Raw genomic sequence first — 18,994 nt, forward strand, 5'->3', positions numbered from 1 at the left:
ACCTCTGAGCAGTATCTACTGAATAGGTGGGGTCCCAGGACCAAGACCTGTGTGATGCCATTTGTGACTGGCTTAGAGTTGAACATGGTACCCGCAACTATGAACATGTGTGTTTGATCTGTGAGCCAGTTGGCCACCCATCCTGTGACATAGCTGTTAATGTTCAAGCTGGTACACTTGTCCATGATGACAGAGTGGGGAATGGTGTAGTAAGCCCTTAGTGAGGTCCAGGTGTGCTGTGTGGACTACTTTCACCTCCATCTATGTTCATGGTAACTGTTTTAAATAACTCAACTAGGTTTGTGAGCCAGGCTCTGCCTTTAACAAGGCGAAGTTTTGTAGAGTCCAGTGTCTGGAGATCTCCACTGTCTCAGTGTATGGGTTCCATGACAATTGGCTCAATAGCTCTGTGGACCTGGCTGAGTAGACATGTTGGCCAATGGTTTCCAGGTTCTGTTTTGGCACACCCTTTGTGGAGCTGGATGACTGTTAGTGTATGCCATTCTTTGGGTACATAGCCTGCGGTACGGTTGAGTCTGGACAGTGAATGTAGATGAGTGTGTAGTTCCTTATGATCCTAGTGTGAGATGCAGCCTGGGACAGCATACAGTCACATTGATGCTATGTTCTTAGCTTTGGTGAGGGCTGTCTTTACCTGCATGTCCATGATGTGTGGGTCTTTGCATCCTTCTGTAATGGACACAGGCCCTTTTGGGGGTGATGGGTGGGAGTTTACACTGAACTTGTACTCCTGGATGTGGTCAATGAAAGTTGGTTTGGTGTATTTCATTCCTTTTTTCAGTAGCTGACAGCATATTTGTAAGTTGACACCTACATGTCTGGTATAGCGACCAAAGGCTTTGTGGTTGTTATTCTTACATTCCTTGGCTATTTCTCATTAGAAATCCTCCTTGGATTATTTTATGAGCGATCATTGTTTCTTCATGATAATGATAGTCATGACTTTCCTCTAGTGAAGTTGGATATATCATGTGTTCATTTCCTCCTTCTCTTGTCTAGCTTATTTATGGACTACAAACACCTGCTTGTTGTCCTATTTTTGGAGGAGTGCATCTTGGTTTTATTTCTGATGTCTCATTCCATGCATCCCTGTAGATGCTCATAGGATGCACTTGTAAATGTTTCTGCAGATTGCATACCATTATCCTATAGCAAGAGGTCTTCGGAACGTTCCACTTTGGTCTTGGGAAGCATGCAGTTTGCTTTTGCAAATGTCTTCACAGTGGTTTCACTGACTGGGTGTGGGGGTGGGATGTGGATGTCCAGTGTGATTACTTAGGATCTGATATTCCCAGCAAGGGGTTTATCTCTGTTGTGGAACACTGGTACCCCATGTTGGTGATGATCATGTCCAGTATGTTGTCACCTGTAGTGGGCGTGCTGCCAGCTGTTCCAGGGTGTTGGAGCTTCTTAACTGTAGGACACATTGGGCAAAGGACGTTGTATACGAGTAATTCACACACTTAATGTTTGGGTAGTTGTAATCTCCTCATATAATGGTGTTTGATAGGACCTTTATATTTGCCATTGTTCTCTGGAATACTGTGTGAGGTTCCTGAGACAAGGTACGTGATCTTTAGTAGGCTACAATCTGATGGGCAGCTTTGCCCAATGTTAGTTGCACTTGCATGGTCTCCAAGGCCTCATGCTGTGCCAGTAACCTGAAGGTGTGGATATCCATAAGGTGAATGGCTACACCCCTTCCTTTTGTATTTCACTCGTGGTTTTGTGTCCAAAGGTCAGAGTGATTGTGAGTGTTTTACGTGGATCATATCCAGCAGCTCTATGTTTGACATAGCTTTGTATGTTAGGCAGTGAACACCTCCGAGTAGGCGATATGCAAGGGAGTATGGATGGGGCATTTTGCAATGGTCTGTGTATGGCATGTATTTCAGGACAATAATGCTCTTTGTGAGGTATTGCTGCTGGCTTTCCAGTTGTAGTTGTCTTGTGAGGTACATAGCAACAGTGGTGTTGTACTCTTTTAAGTTCTAGTGAGTGGTGAGTAGGGGGGAAAACTGTCCTCTTTTATTATGCATGAGACACATTTTGTGATGAGGTGTGCCACATAAGAGAGTTTCCTGACTACTGTGGGAATGTGCTTATCACAGTTGTATCCTCTGTCCACCTGTGACCCAGGGTCTGTTGTCACACTTACAGTGTGAGGTATACTACCACCTATGTTATAGTTCTTGGCTACAGAGATTTTAACAAAGGTGATGGTAATGCACCTTTTGTCATTGAGCTACAGCACATGGCTTGGACAACAGCCATCTGTCTCAGTGAGTCCCTTTTGTATGATGTCCACATCTTTAGTGTTTACAATGGTGGCTCCTAGTTTGCAGTCCTCTGGAAACTTCAGTAGCCACAGACCTTCCATGTTAATGTTTACTTCAGGGTAGTCAATACTACACAGCCTGGGAAGTTATCTAGTCCCATGGCTGCTGTGATACTAGCTTTGGAGAGTGTTGTTTACCTGTGCATCCGTGATGACAGCAACTTTGCAGTCTTCCATTATAGACGTGCTCTTTCATGGGTGAGGGGGTAAAGTTAACACTGATCCTATCTGCCAGGATGTTCCCAATATCAGTAGGCGCTGTACATTTAGTGCCATTGAGCTGTGACTCAGAACAGTTCTGAGTGTAACCATGACTTGGACCTGTCTGTTGGGCAGAGATCTCTTGCGTAGACAGTATGCAACAGAGTACATCTTGTGTTACAATCATTCTTGTTGCATGGGGCAACTATTTGAGGCCAGTAATCCTCTTGTTAAGGTACTTCATTGGTCTTTCTAGCTGATGAACGTGCCTAGTCAGATTCATCGCAGGTATGTTGTGGTACTCTCTGACAAGTCTGATGACTGCTGAGTAGTGGCAACCTCCTATGACCTACATGCACAGACCTTGGCAATTTGTGTGTACACATAGCAGGATTTTCAGACCACGTTGTGAATGTGTTTCTGGAAGTAGAGATGACTATACACATTTGTCCTTGGATCCCTTATTATCACATCCGTATTTAGCCTGTGTGTGAGCATGCCCAGTATGACCTTTCAGTGTGATGCTGAATGAAATCCACTACATTTCTTGGAGTGTGTGAGCATGCACAGTATACACATTTATACTATATGTGTATGGTAAATCAAGGTGTATTTTTACAGCAGGCCTCACCTTTGTGTCCTAGATCAACAGGGATCATGCTGTGCCTGCAGGGCTTCCATGAGACCCTGTGCATAGACTTATCAATATTTCTACATACAGGGGGGACAGCTATTCTTTGTACATTTCTACCCGTGGGCACACCAAATTGTTACTGTGAGTGTACATAGGATGTGCGTTTCAACTGACACTTATACACATTTGCTGTGCCTGCACTGCTATGTACAGGACACCATTACAGTCTGTACTGTTGCCTATCGTACTGGCTTGGGGCATACTACTGTACTACAGATCTTAGCGTCCCTTGTCACATATATTAGCTTGCGACTTCATAGCCTACGCATCCCATGTCACAACACCTGGCCTGATGTTCTCTGTCTGCATAGGCGTATGGGTGAGGTTACCCATTTGCCTCATTAGGGGCATGATACAGCATTGCTTTGTGTTTGCATTAGTATACAATTGTCCTGCTGTGTCTGTGCCACTGTAATGCTATCATGGCTTAGTGATTCAGTACTGTGACTATAGTGCACAGTATCCTGGGTTCAAGCCCTGTCACTGCTTTTTATTTTCATGTTGACCAGACTGCTTAAGGAACAGTAAAGCAGTTATGAGCATGTTTAACTGACTTTGCTCAACTTTGCCCGACCTTGGCCAACATTGCACAAGCAATTTTGTTTACATATACCAGATATTGGTAACAGCTGCTTAGCACTGTTTTATATTGCTTAAAACATGGCAATCATGCCTCAGGTGGTGCTGCAGGGCTGCCTATGTCGGATGCACATACTACACTCCCTATACATGTTTGGAAACAGGTGGTGTCAAGTTAGGCATCCCTTTTATTTTATGTGAGAGTCAGAGAGAGGTATTATTTCCAGGGTTCCTACTGAGCCAGTGTGTGTTATGCGTTGCCTCTTTGCCAAGGCATACTGGGCATGCCTCCTTTTGCCTGCTGGGGCAGGCTCAGGTTGTTGTTCCTCTGAGTCACGCTGTGCCTGTGCAGGCCTTGACAATGGTGGGGGGCTGTTTAGCCCTGCCCCATGCTGTTCCTGCTGCAGATGTTTTCGCAGGATCATATTGTGTAGCATGGCACATACCATGACAATTTGGGTACATGTAGTTGGTGAGTACTGCAAGGCTCCACCAGATGTGTCCAGGCACCGGAACTTTGACTTGAGCATCCCAAACACACGCTCGATTACATTTCGTGTTTGTGCATGTGCCTCATTATGGAGTTCTTGTTCTGGTGTGTGTGTGTGCATTTCTGATGGGTGTCATCAGCCACGGCTCCAGTGCGTATCCAGCATCCCCCACTAGGTGACCGTCAGGGATGTCCCCATTGGCAAATGTCTGGTACAGCTGCGTCAGATGCCAGATATGGGAATCGTGGTAGCTTCCAGGGCAGCCAGCACACACATTCAGTATTATGCCCTGGGCATCACACATGACCTGGCAGTTGATGGAGTGGAAGCCCTTGTGGTTGATGTAGGCCCTACCCCGCTCACCGGCTGGTGCTTTGATGTGTATGTGCATGCAGTCAATTGCACCCACTACCTCAGGGTATTCCGCTATTTGCCAGAAGAAATGAATATTGCTGGCCAATACCTCACGGGAATTGGGGAAATATACATGATCACCGTCATGTGCTGACATGGCATTCAGGAACTGGTGCAGTACCCTGGATGCTGATGCCCTTGAAATCCCCATCATATCACCAGTTGGTCTCTGGAAGGTACCTGTTGCTAGTATTCTTAGGCAAACACATACCTTGGTTTCCACTGGGATGGGTTCCCCTCTGTTGGTTCTGTGTGTGAGGCGTGGCCTGCACAGCTCAACAATTTGCTGCAGGAGTTCTCTGTCCACTCTATAGCGCTCCAGTATCTCCAGCTCATGTAGCCCCTGGTAGTTTACCCTGGGTCTGTACACTCTTCTCCGTCTCCACACTGTGGGTTGCTCAGCAGCATTCACATTGGCACCACCCTCAGCATCTTGCACATGTCACCTTATAACAGCAGTGGCAGCCCCTAACATTTTTATGTCTCAGTTTAAGCTTTTTAAGTTTTCACTTCTCTTTGTTGACTGCAGTGTTGCAGTGTTTCTGAGAAAAACATGGGGGAATGTTGTTTGCAGAGTTTTAAGTGCTGGGCTGGGCTGGGCTAGTGTACTGCTTGTGTAATTGGCTGATTTTGATTGATTTCCCCTGGTAGCTCTGCTAGTTCTTCTTGGTTTAACTTCCTACCACTTATTTTCCTTCCTTTTCCCTTTCTGTTTCCACAGGGGGCAGCGCCGCGCAAACACACGCACACGAGTGCACACAGGCTTACACGAACTTACACAGGCTTAGGCCGGTGCACATTCATGTATGCTGGCTTAGACGGCCGAACACAGGCTTACACGGGCATACACCCACGTACACAGGCTTAGACGGGTTTACACGCATGCACATGCGAGCACACAGTGTAAGCAGCTTTGCAAGAAACTTTAGTGATAGCCACGGCGTACACCTGCAGTTTCTGGGTTTCAGTTTAGACAACTGTAGACACACCTCTCCTAGTCCTGAGTAACTCACAGCAAACACATGCCACTCTGCTCCAATAAGCTTACAGTCTTTTTGATACATGATGTCACCTATCTTCTACTCTGTTCCTCCCCTTATCCTACTCTTACACTAGGGACATGGTTCACGTAGCAGGAAATATTGGGATTCACTATCCTTATCCTCATTTGCATAGGATTGCCTACTAATGCTTGGTTACATTTCTCACACTGAGCTTCCCCCCTTAGCAACCACTACTCAGTAACCATGTTGTCTTCAGGCTGCCATTCACTTGCATGGCAGATGAATATTTTGAATTAAATCATATTTGTGGCTCTTAAATTCTTGATTTTGTGATTTTTAGTGCGCCGCATGTTTGCGCGGCACTGAGCTACGCTTAAACATCGGAGATCGAGGGGAAAAAAAAGATATTTTTATTATTTTGCAACACATAAAAATGCCACTGGCCATATATTTGGCCATTGGCATGCTTCCTCAACTGGATGCATCCTTTATTTGGAGCTGTCTTGACTCCGTTTTGCTATTTGCAGAACGGTACTCAGTTGCCAACCGAGTACATTTCTGCAAATAACACTACTCTTACTCGGACAGGTTAGTGTTTCCTGGATCGCAAATTTACCTCATTTGCATAGCTTTCAGCAGCAAATGAGGTAATTTGTATAAACTAACCCTGTCCGTGCAAGAGTCGTTTTAGGAGCTCTCTTGCATGCCCCTGCCGGCTGTTTCTGGATCGCTCGGCAGACATGTTGGCTGCATGGAGTCTTACCCTACTCTTAGACTCCGTGCAAGCCTTTGTGAATCCGGCCCATTGTCTTTTATTTCTGAAAGTGCAAGACAAGTATTGATACCTGAAAGTTTAAAACCGTTACTGTGTGCATTATATGATATCTCATCTTGTCTGTCCTTATTTATGCTTTCTGTAGGGACTACGAAAAATGCTTTTACGTGTGATTGACGTACTATATTTAGAGCTTTCTGTAGGGACTACGAAAAATGCCTTTACGCGTGATTGACGTATTATATTTAGAGTTTTGTAAGATGCTAACAGTCTTATTTGTAAGTAATGCAAGCAATCACATAATATATTTTGTAAAATTGTTTTGGGCTTTCTCATGTGGACATTCTCAGTTAACAAATGTGAGGCAAGTAAATACAAAATCAAGCAAGAAAAGAAATGGCATTTATCACCAAGAAAGCAAAAATCTGAACTAGTAGCACAAGATTTGTTTTTATGGCTGGGGTCATTAGTTCAAAGAAAAATATTAGGGGGAAACATATGTTGGACTGCAAGTGAAACATTGTCAGTTCTCTACATCCAAATTTAATACTAAATTAGGCATCAGTAAGTTATGCGTTGAATACCATAAAATCACTGGACAGCTTTGGCACTTCAGACAGTGTGGTTTTGTCTTCTAAGGCTGAATATTGTTTTTTTTTTAACGTCTTTAATACATCATCACATTTTAGGTTGTAACACGAGCTCATATATATTGATAAAAAAAGGAAAACAAAACATTATAACAGCTCTTATTGTTGTCATCATCCAGTGCACATGTATGTTTTTTTATTCATTCATTTGTTATTTTCATTGTCAATTTCTGCCCTTCCCATAAACATTACTCCTACTACTGACCATTGTCCTGCATACATTGCTACCACAGCTTCCATTTATTTCTAATTTCCTTTTCCCTTTTCTAAAGATCATACCTGTGGTTCTTTTATCCTGTTTACAATATTATGTACTTCCATTACAGTTGATTTAGATTGTGATTTCCATTTCTGTTAGTATTGCAAAAAGAACAGCATAATTTCTTTAAGTATAGGTAGAAAATGCAGGTGTTCGATTATGGATTTTACTGTTCTATTCAGACATTTATACAGAAATTTAGAAACATACAAGACAGTGATAGTAGTAATAGCCATATATCTGGCTACCATTAACTCCAGTTATATCAACACTTTACTGGTTTGATTGCCACTTCAGGATGGAAATGCATCAGGGTTTGGAAGACTAAACCAAATTTTTTAAATCAGTGATGTAATGGGATCCTATCTCGCCTACATTCATAACTGATAGGTTCGGAGCCGATCCATCGGCTCCGACTCTGCCAACTAGTATACTAGAACAAAGTCTCTTATTGGCTGGGCTACCCTCTATCCCAGGATGCACCACACCTGCTTCCCCAGATCTCGTTTGCCGCTTTATCAAGCTAGACGTGGTCTCGACTTGGCTGGAGCCAAGTGTATTTTCTTCTTTTTTCTGGTCTTTTGACCTGGGGTTTCCTCATAAATTCAATCAACAGCTGTTTTAACAGCTATTCTTAAGTTTGTGTATTGTTTGAGTGTTATTGGCATTTTTGTATCTGTTGGTACTTCGGGCAAGGCCAGTTTAAGTTAGAGGGCCTTTGCCCTTCTTAGTGGAGTGAGTGTGTTGTCTGTTTTTATTCCTTTTCTTCTCCGGGTAAAGCCCGTTTAAGTTAGAGGGCTTTTGCCCGTTGTTGTGTTCCCTTTGTTGTTGTTCTTTCTCCTTGTGAGGTAAATCTTGTGTTCAGAGGGCTCGCGCCCTATTCTCGCTTTAAAGTTTTTGGTGAAGTACTGTTTTTTGTGTGGCAGTTAGATTGTTCCACTATTCCATTAGTTTGTTGGTGAAAATGTCTAAAGAGCAGAAATTGGTTTTAAAATTGCACTAAGTGCAATTATAAAATGTCTATCACGGATAGTCATGCCATTTGCGTTTATTGTTTAGGGCCAAAGCATTTGCAAGAGACATGTAGTGTTTGCCATGCCTTTTCCGCTAGGGTTCTTCAAGAACGTAAAAATAAATTAATCCTGAAGGGAATTATTAAGCCCTCCTTTGAGGAAGCTTTGGCTTCATCTTCTGCTACTGCTTCTAAAAAGAAAAGGTCGCCGGCTCCGACCAGTCCGTCGGAGCCGACTACTAAGAAGCATAAGTCGACCTCTTCTTCCTTGGCTCCACTGACTTCGGAGCCGAGTGTCGAAGGGTCTGCCTCGATGCCTCTTTCCTCGGCTCCATTAGTTTCGGAGCTTCAGGTTGGAGCATCGAGAGGCGAATCACCTCCCTCGGTTCCATTGGTCTCAGAGCCGATGGAGGTGAGTAGCTCAGACTCTTCCCCCTCAGCTCCGAAAGCTCCTTCGGCGCCGATCCTTATTCATACTGTGTCGGATCCGGCGCCGATAGTGTTGGAGCCCTTTCGGAGCCGGTCCCCTACCTTGTTTGAGCCGAGAGAGAAGTCGTCTCGGCCCCTTTCTATTTCCTCTAGATCCTCCAAATTATCTGATTCAGATTTGGATAGAGTTATTCAGAGGCTTTTCCAGTCTCCGGTTTTCGCAAAAATGGTCTCTGCTCCAGCCCATTCGGCCCCGGAGCCAATCCCCCTCGGTTGATTCCTCCTCCAACGTCCTCGGAGCCGTTGGAGTCGGTGATGGTGGAGCAAGGCGGAGCCGCACAGTCGGAACCGAGAACCCTTCGGAGTTTATCGGTTCCGACCATTGTTCCTACCCTGTCCTCGGGTTCGGGGTTCGGTACCAGGACTTCCTCAGCCCGGGCCGAGGGGAACATCTTGGAGCTAGGTGCCTCGGTGCCTAGTCTTCCCCTCGGAGCATCGGCTGCGGGGATTCCTAGTGCCGTCGTGGTCTCTCAGCCAGTGACCTCCATGGAGTCTGGAGGTCCTGCCTTTGAGGCCATGAGGAGCGCGCTGGCCATGTCCTTACCGGCTCAGCAGGTTTCCATCTCACCGTCCCTAGACCTAGAGACTGGTGCTTCTGGCGTACTGCAGTCCCATGACAGTGGGGTCCCAGGGCCTGAGGATACCCCTGGGGTTCCCTTCTTCCGGGGTCCGAAACCGCTTCGGATGAGCCTCCACGGAACAAATTGTGCAAGAGGAAGCACGTGGACTCCCAAGATGAGTCTATCACATCTGACACTGACCTCGATGATGCGGAGGGGTCCCCAAAATCATCTTCGGATGATGTCTCTTTCTCGGATATCCTTGAGATTCTGAGACAGAGAGGAGATTGGCAGGCCAAAACCCCTTCCGCTGAGGAGTCAGTCTTCCTCAAGGCCTTCGGGGCCCAGCCCTCCGCCTCCTGGGTGTCTCCGCCCTTCGATGAGTTACTTGATTTAATTTCTTGAAGGGCTTGGGAGCACCCTGACTCTGTGGAACCGGTGCCTGCAAGACCCAACAAATTCCTTTCAGCCCCCCCTCAAAAGGAATTTTTAACGAAAGGAGTTCCTGTAGATGCCGATGGTGGTGGCATCTGCCACACAGCAGGACGTGGCAGAGGCTTCAAAGTCTATCCACCCTCCTAATAAGGATTCCAGGAGCATGGATAGGTACGGGAAGCGTACCCTTTCTTCAGCGGCCTTTACCTTACGGTCGCTGAATTACCTGTGTCATTTTACTAGGCTCCAAAGGGACCTCCTTAAAGAGCTATGTGAGTCCCTCACAGGTAATCTACCTGAGGCGTCAGCCCACACTGTTGGCACCCAGATGACTACCTTATCATCCATTGTGAACTCGTCCATGAGGCTCATCTCGTATGCGGCCGAGGGGGCGAGTAGAGAGCGGAACGGGCGTGGCCCTTAGGAGACACGCCTGGTTACGCTTGTGTTCCTTGCGGAGGCCTTCAAGTCTTCCTTCACGACGCCTTTGATGGGTCCTTTTGTTTGGACCCAAGGTGAAGGACACACTGAATCGGTGCGAGCAGGAGGGCAAGACCTTGACTGCCGTTGCCGTTTTCCGCTCCTCTAGGCCTTACCCCAAGGCCCAGAGAGGAGGGAAAATGTGGTTCAGGAAAACTCAGAGGTCTTTCCCTACTCCACCCAGTGATCTCCCTCTAGAGGCAGGGGGATTGGAAGACGCCGCCCAGAGGTGGCAGAGGCCCCGTAACTCCGGAGACCGCGATTCCTTTCGTGGTTCCTCCCACGCCACCGTCCCTGAGTTGGTGCCCGACTGTGCAGCTCGAGCCAGTCAGGGGTGGTTTGCAGAACACCCACAGGCTTGGGAAGCTATTACCAGCGACCAGTGGGTGCTCCAGATTATTACCGAGGCTATCTCATTCCTTCATCAAGCCCCCTTCCTTCAGGGAAATCCCGGACGTGCCACCCAGTCAGCGGGATCAAGCAGCAATAGAGGTTTCAAAGCTGCTAGAAAAGGAGTCATCCAGCCTGTCACCGATCAGATCAGATCAGGAACTTACTCAAGACTATTTTGGTGCCAAAAGACAGGGGACTTCAGGCCCATTTTGGACCTCAGTTCATTGAATCGCTTTGTGAAAAGTCCAAATTCAATGGTCACTCTTCAGTCCATTCTCCCACTATTGGAGAAGGATGTCTGGATGTGCTCCATAGATCTCAAGGACGCTTACTATCACATTCTGATAAGTCAAGAGTCCAGGAGTCATTTACGCTTCCGCCTGGGAGACAGTCCTTTCCAGTTTCGAGCACTGCCCTTTGGTCTCACCACAGCCCCCAGGGTGTTCACCAAGTGTCTGGCAGTGGTGACTGCTCACCTGAGAAGTCTAGGATTCCAAGTGTTTCCATATCTAGACGACTGGCTCCTTACTGCCACCTCCAAGCATCTATTAATTCAGTCGCTCATGGCCACAGTCAGCTTGGGCCATTTCCTAGGAATCATTTTCAACTGGGAAAAATCTGTGCTACAGCCATCTCAGCGTATTACCTTTATAGGCGCAGAGTTAGTCACAAGAAGGATGCGTGCCTTCTTACCGGCAGAAAGGATTCAGGTTTTGCAGAATCAAGTTCGATCCTGCCTCCCCCTATCAAGAGCTCCGGCCAATCTGATTCTGCAGGTATTGGGGTCGATGGCATCAACTATTCTCCTAGTCCCCTTAGCCAGACTGCACATGCGAGTACTGCAATGGCTACTTTCGGTTCAATGGTCCTATCAGGAACTTCCCTTGAACCACTTGGTTATGATTACGGAAGGTTGCCGTCGAGATCTGCGTTGGTGGCTCCTCCGATCCAATCTCGACCAGGGGCGACCTTTTATCCTTCATTCCCCCATTGCCACTGTGACCACGGACGCCTCCCAGGTAGGGTGGGGGGGTCATTATCTGGACAGGTCTGTCCAAGGCACATGGCAACCCCAGGAAGCGCATTTACACATCAATATCCTGGAAATGAGAGCGGTGATACTGGTACTACAAGCTCTCCATCATGCTCTTCCGCAAGGTCTGATTGCTATCCTATCCGACAACATGTCGGTAGTTTGGTATATAAACAAGCAAGGCGGGACCAGGTCGTACCCACTGTGCAGAGAAGCCATGAGACTTTGGCACTGGGCGGTAGCTACCAATCGCTTCCTAATGGCAACGCACATCCCGGGGAAATCCAATGGGATTGCGGACAGACTAAGCAGGACTATCCTGTTACCCCACGAGTGGTCCCTCAACCAAAGAGTGGCTGCGAAAATCTTCGCCAAATGGGGTCTCCCTTGCTGCAATTTGTTTGCCAGCCCCCACAATGCGAAGTGCAGAGAGTTCTTCACTCTGACTCTCTCTCAGGGACAGATTCCCAGGGACGCTCTAACCCACATTTGGCCCCCCCGGTCTCCTTTATGCCTTTCCTCCGGTTCCCCTCCTGCCGAGGGTGATACAGAAGGCAATTTACCTGGAGAGCGACATGATTTTGATTGCCCCGCACTGGCCTCGTCAGGTTTGGTTCCCCTTCCTTCGGAGGTATGAGGTGGAAGGTCCATGGTTTCTGGACCTGGTGCCAGACCTGTTGACTCATCAGTCAGGACAGTCTCACCCATCTCTCAGGTCCTTGAGGTTGGCTGCTTGGTTACTCCACTTCCATCCTTAGTCAGGGACAGTTCCCTCTCCGGAGGTTATCCACATTTTGTCCTCTTCTCACAAACCTTCCACTATCAAACTGTATTCCAGCAAATGGAAGAGGTTTGCCCTTTGGGCACAGCGATGAGGTATAGACCCTCTTACTGCCCCAGTACCGGAGGTCTTAAATTTCCTGGCCCCTCTTTTTCAGTTGGGCTCTTCAGTTTCCACGATTAAGGTTCAGCTAGCGGCCATCTCTAATTTTCATGTTTCTTTTGAACCTTCATTAATGGCAAACAAGCTTTGCAAGTCTTTCCTTAAAGGAGCGTGGCTCCTTAGGCCCCCGATATCTCATCCTGTGCCCCCTTGGGACCTAAATATGGTCCTGGCTGCCTTAACTGCCCACCCGTTTGAACCAGCAGCTACCTGTGATATGAAATTCCTGTCTTGGAAGACCACTTTTTTAGTGGCCATAACTTCGGCCAAGCGGGTTTCAGAGCTCCAGGCTCTTTGTTCTAATCCTCCTTATTTGATTTTTCACAAAGATAGAGTGTCCCTTAAATTAAATCCTTCTTTTTACCAAAGGTAGCATCCTCTTTCTGCATTCAACAGTCCCTAGAGCTCCCTGTATTTTTTCCCAAATTCTCCAATAACGCAGAATATATCTTTCATCAGTTGGATGTCCATAGACAACTGCATTTTTATTTGAACAGGACTACTCAGACGCGGAAGTCAAATCAACTGTTTGTGTCCTTTGCAAAAAACAGGTTGGGTCAACCAGTGGCTAAAACCTCCATAGCCAAATGGATTAAAGATTGCATCGGTTTCATTTATTCGCAGGCTGACAAAGAGCTTCCCTTTCCAGTCAGGGCTCATTCTACCAGGGCAATGGCTACTTCTGTAGCATTCCACTCCAAATTATCAATAGATGATATTTGTGCTGCGGCTACCTGGACTTCTCCGCACACTTTCATTTCTCATTACAAAATAGATGTGGCTTCTCGAGGCAGGGCTTCCTTTGGTTCCACAGTTCTCAGGAGTGTTTTCCAATGAGCCACCCGGGATTTAGGTGCTAGGGACGCTGTCCCATCAGTTATGAATGTAGGCGAGATAGGATCCCATTACATCTTTTAGTTATGTACTTACCATAACTTCGGATGTATGGGATCCATCTCGCCTACATTCATTCGTACCCACCCTCCTTTCCCCCTTCCATTCGGATTTAGAAGAAATGTTGGTCCATTTGGAGATCTTCTCTTGAAGAACTTTAGTTGGTTGGAGTAACTGGTATTTTTCTGTGTTTGCATGTAAGTATGAAAGCGAACAAACAAGATCTGGGGAAGCAGGTGTGGTGCATCCTGGGATAGAGGGTAGCCCAGCCAATAAGAGACTTCGTTCTAGTATACTAGTTGGCCGAGTCGGAGCCGATGGATCGGCTCCGAACCCATCAGTTATGAATGTAGGCGAGATGGATCCCATACATCCGAAGTTATGGTAAGTACATAACTAAAAGTTTCTGATGCGTTATTTTCTGGTGAAGCACAATTTTCTACACTCCTGACAATACTTTTCTGTTTCAACCTGCATACAGGTGTTTTTTTTACCAAGTGAATGAAGAACAGCTATAATCATTCTCCTGCATAAGGGAGGACCTTCCACAGACCCAACCAATTACATGACCTACAAGTCTGACCAGCCTCATATGAAAAGCCATGGGAAGACTTATCATGGAATTAGGACATGGGTGACCTCAAGCACTAACTGAACCATAGTTTGGATTCGTCAAGAGCAGGTCATGGTTACTCAACTTGGTGGATTTTTTGAAAAGGTCGTCAAAGCAGTGGATGAAGACAAAATGATACACACCACATACTATGACATGGCCAAAGCTTTGAACACAGTTCTCCACTCAGACATAGTAGGAAAGCTAAATAAGACCGGGAATAAACCCCCTTATTACCTGCTAGATTGCCAACTAACTCACAAATAGGATGCAGAAAGTTGGGCAGGTTACCTCCACAAAGAGACTAGTCAGCAGTGGAGTTCCCCAGGGTTCTGTGCTAGGACCTCTCCTATTTGGCATTCGCTTTTCTGAAGTAAAAGCCAATAATAAATGGCTCTAGCTGTCTACAGATGACTAAGCTAGGAGCAGTCCTTGAATCCCCAAAGACTTGACCATCTGGCAGGAAGGTATGTCTCAAATACAGAACTGGTGTCAACATCATGGTCTGAAACTAAATGCCAAAAAATGTTTTATTGTATCCTTTGGGAAGCCCTCTACCCTAGTCAACTACAACATTGACAGTACTCCCGTAAGAGTTGAACCAGTTGTTCGGGATTTGGGAACATATGTCGACAGTGGCCTAACTTTTGACCAATGTGTCTGTTGTTGAAAGAAAGTTCTATTTTGCACAGCTTATAAACAAAGAATTTGTGTGTAGGTCTAGTGACATCATTGTCCCCCTTTAGTCTCATCATGCCAGTCAGTGAATATAATGCCTCCTTGGCATTTAACTATCCAGGCACATGCAACAGCTGGATCACCCACAGAGATACCCTACTAAAAGGATACAAAGCCTTAAACAACATGTCCTGCATGGACCATCTCAAAGTCCTGCCACTGTAGTTGGTATCCTACAGACTGCTAAGAGGTGACCTCTGTCTGGCATAGAGGACATCCTCCGACCATTTACTGATGGATTTACTCCATATCATCAAGTCAAAATGTTATCAGAAATACTCTGTCTAGGGATCTAAACTTCTGCAAAATCAACAAGACAATTTAGAGGGACAGTTATGTTTCTCAAAGGATACCACTGCTTTGCAACAGACTCCCCATCCACATAAAAAAAAGTTCATCCCTGTCCATTTTCAAGTGCATATTAGATTTGTGGATGGGAAACTGCAAATGTACCTGCCTTCTTACTACTAAAGGACCTAGACTGCTCCTAAATACTCTATCCCATTTATTTCCATTAGGGGTAATATATAATTATTGACCATGGGGATGGGTAAGGCCAGTCGATAATCAAATGTGATGTCCAAATTTTCTTTTTTGCTTGAAATAACCTAAGGTTAAAATGTCTTGCAAGGACAGCTAGTCTAGTATTTACCTACAAACCTGTAAAAATATTATCATCTGTGTAAGTCACCTATCTTACATAAACACATATTATGACAACTATTTAAAATGTTTATATTTTTCATGTAAGTTGCAGGAGCATTTTGAGTGTATATTACTTGGCTTCCATGGCTACATATTATCAATTGTATGCTATTCTTTTGTTAACAAATATATATAAAATCTGAATATCTTCCAAAGTGTCAGGGCATCTTGTTACAACACATTCCTTCAGACATTCTTTGCATACTTTAATATTATCCATAATAGAGTAAATTAGCAACCAAACTAAAGCACCCTTGTAGTATCTCTAGTCTGCTGTTGCCTGAGGTCAGGTCACTCACTGGCAAACATGTTCACATTCCTCATCTGAGATATTGGCGGTCTGCAGCAGTATGCAGCGGTAATGTACTCTACCTACAGAATCTGGAAAATGATGTTTGCTGTTGAGCACGTGTGATAAACTTGTTTACCACAACCACTCCACTCAACTACTGTTTCTCACACAGTCATCATAGCCTGTATCCTGGCCTGTATGCAAATGTTATTCCCAAAGACTTCTCTTTCTTCAGTTTTACACCCACAAGCTCATTACAGCAAAAAAACTTTTCTGTATCTGTTCCCTAATGCAGTGTCTCCATCCAAACATTAAAAACTTACCAAAACAGCCTTACTTTTGTCTGATCTGAAAATTTGGTATCTAAGCATTATGCAACATTTTCAAAACTTGATTCCCTCTACTACTTTGTAGCTATAACAAAGCAGACGTATATTTAGAATTGGGTGATTTATGTTGGTTTAGAGTTGTCAGCCTCCTATATTTTTGTGTTCCTTCTGTCAGTTTCTAGAATGTTTACAGTATTTGCGACATTCTTTCTTTTTAAAAAGACTTTTTTTGTAATTTACAGCTTGTGCAGAAAGTGTCTACTTTAAATATTGCAACATGAAACAAACAAATGAAAGAAGACATTGGATTACATCTTCAAACCAAATAATCTGCAAGTTTAACTTTTCTGTCCATTTTTCGATCAGAAATTCTAATTAGAGCTATCATCCACTGCATCTACTCATGTCAGTAGTAAAATTTCCCTTTATTGTATTGTTTTGTGCTATACCATACTTGTCTTCATTAACGTTTTCCTGCCATTCTTTTTCTTCCACATTATATTGTCATTGGATTATCAGTGCAGGTACCATTAGTATTGAAGTGTATCTAGTGATATAGGAAGGTTGTAAATGACTGTCTTGCACTGTTAATTTGAAGATGTATACTAGTTTAATAAATGTACCGTTTCTTTTTATAGGCAACAGTATCAAGGCCACTTTTCTTGGGAATGCTCCATGTGGATTCTACAAGTACAAATATCCCAAGGACAAAAGAACAGAAAGCAGTACTGGAGCCAAAGTATTTTTCTTTAAGGCACTTCTGCTAGATGGAGACCTAAAGAAGTTCAAGAAAAAAGAAGACTATGTTTGGGTTAGGAGAAATGAACTGAAGGACTATTTAAAAGCAGAATACTTGTCTCAGGTCAACAGATTTTTGATAGATCTCTAAAAATTTTTAGGCATAAAAAATGTATATCTAGTAACAAGTTTTCATTAAAAGACACTATGCACAAAAATGACTGATTTGCTGCTGCACATATCTTTCATATATGTGTGTACTTAAATATCTTTTCACATATTATACAGACAAGGGAACCCATGACTCAAGAAGAACTAGGGGCTTCTATGCAAGTGTTATTATTCAGTGATAAGATCATTTAGTGTTAGTGGATCATTTTGCTGAGTATTTCAACAGGTCTTGTTCTTTGTGTAATCAAAATATTTTTCCTGGAGCCTCTATCCAAATAAAATTACTGGGTAGACTTCTTGAAGGCTTATGTGAAGCCAAGGCGCTAGAGTGTTGTTTCGTATTTGAGCTACTGTTTGTTACTTTTGCTGTTTATTATTAAAACTCTTTTTGGACCATACCTGGATGTTTGTTGTGCTTGCTAACTGGGAAACTTATCTACGTTTAAAGAAATGTTTGTTTGTGTCTTTCGGCTTTTTCCCGGTCAGGGGTCGCCACATTGCCAAAAGTGGAGCTAGCTGATCCATTCGTTTTTATTGAGAGTATTATCAGCATTCTAGCATGCTGAAGTCTTTCTCCATACATGTGGACCATTACTTCTCTATAGTTAATGAGAACATTGCTTCCAACAGCTTTCTGTTAGTTTTTGCCTTTGTAGTGTCTAGGTTTTTTTTCCCCTTTTATAGTACTTTATAATTCTGTTCATTGCAGTAGATCATGAGCACTTGGTCAGTTTAACACTGTCTGCCTCAATTATGACTTTAATGCATTTTCTTTGAATACGAAAATACTTGATATTATATATTTTTGATAGAAAATTGGTGTACAATACAATGGTGTAGATGCATTCTTATTACATTTGTGTAGCCACAATCAGTGTAGGCCTGGGTAGTTGTCAAAAGGTAGTCAACATCTGAATAGATTTCTTCTTTAGAAGAAGGTTGAATTTGGTCTTTTTTTTTTTTTTTTTTGCAAAGGGACCTAACATGCATTTTCTTTTAATGTGTTCCAGACCATAAAAAAATAAAATAATATAAAGTTAATGTGTATGGTTCTTTAAGGACCAACTTCTATTTTGTCTAAATTATATGAAAGGATGTTCTTTAAGAGTGAAACCTGCTTTCACAAAGTTAAAAATGGCAGTAATATGTACCAAAGCAAATTAGCAAACAAGGTTCCGTTTCTTTCCCTGATGAAGCAAAATATACCAATTAACCACTACTCCAGTTAAGCGGATCGTGCCTAGGGGGTTTGGATCTCCTGTACCTGAACTAGATACTGAAACGGCTACAGAAGATTTGTCTGATTCTCTGGTATGAGCTCACAGCCCTCTGTGGAACAAGAGTGAAGAGAAAAGGTAAGTGGTCATCACTAACTTAAGGCAACAATACATTCACAAAACATAGGCTGAGGCATGTTTTTGTTGAGTTGTTTCTTTTTAGGTCCAACCAGATTTGATTGCGGGGTGTTCATAAGAATCTGTCAAGTCAGCAGAAAAAAACACTAGCCAGAATAATACCCTGACATTATTAAAGGCTGTCCAAGTAAAACAATAATAGAAACTGTAAGCTATTATAAGTGAAATGGGGCTAAACTGCATAAAATATAGCAGAGACATTGTAAAATGTTAAGCCTTGTTCTACAACTTGCACTGTATTGTAAAGAACAGACAGTCATAGTACCAAGTAAAATGTACTGGTCGAAATAGTGCCAAAAATCAAGTATATGCTCTTAAATCAAAATAA

At 44.1% G+C, this 18,994-nt stretch overlaps 1 protein-coding gene across 1 annotated transcript in view; it reads left to right on the top strand.

Moving 5' to 3' along the window:
- The window catches only part of MRPL46 (mitochondrial ribosomal protein L46), a 160,859-nt gene extending 143,210 nt beyond the window's left edge, over positions 1–17,649 (top strand). The window contains exon 4 of the mRNA XM_044078356.1: positions 16,981–17,649. Within this exon, the coding sequence (XP_043934291.1) occupies positions 16,981–17,231 (251 nt within the window). The 3' untranslated portion in view covers positions 17,232–17,649. The remainder of the gene's footprint in view (positions 1–16,980) is intronic.
- Positions 17,650–18,994: the final 1,345 nt, after the last annotated feature.

Source organism: Protopterus annectens, chromosome 7.part0, assembly GCF_019279795.1.
Source record: "Protopterus annectens isolate FY-2018-M chromosome 7.part0, PAN1.0, whole genome shotgun sequence".
NCBI classification, from domain to species: Eukaryota; Metazoa; Chordata; order Ceratodontiformes; family Protopteridae; genus Protopterus; species Protopterus annectens.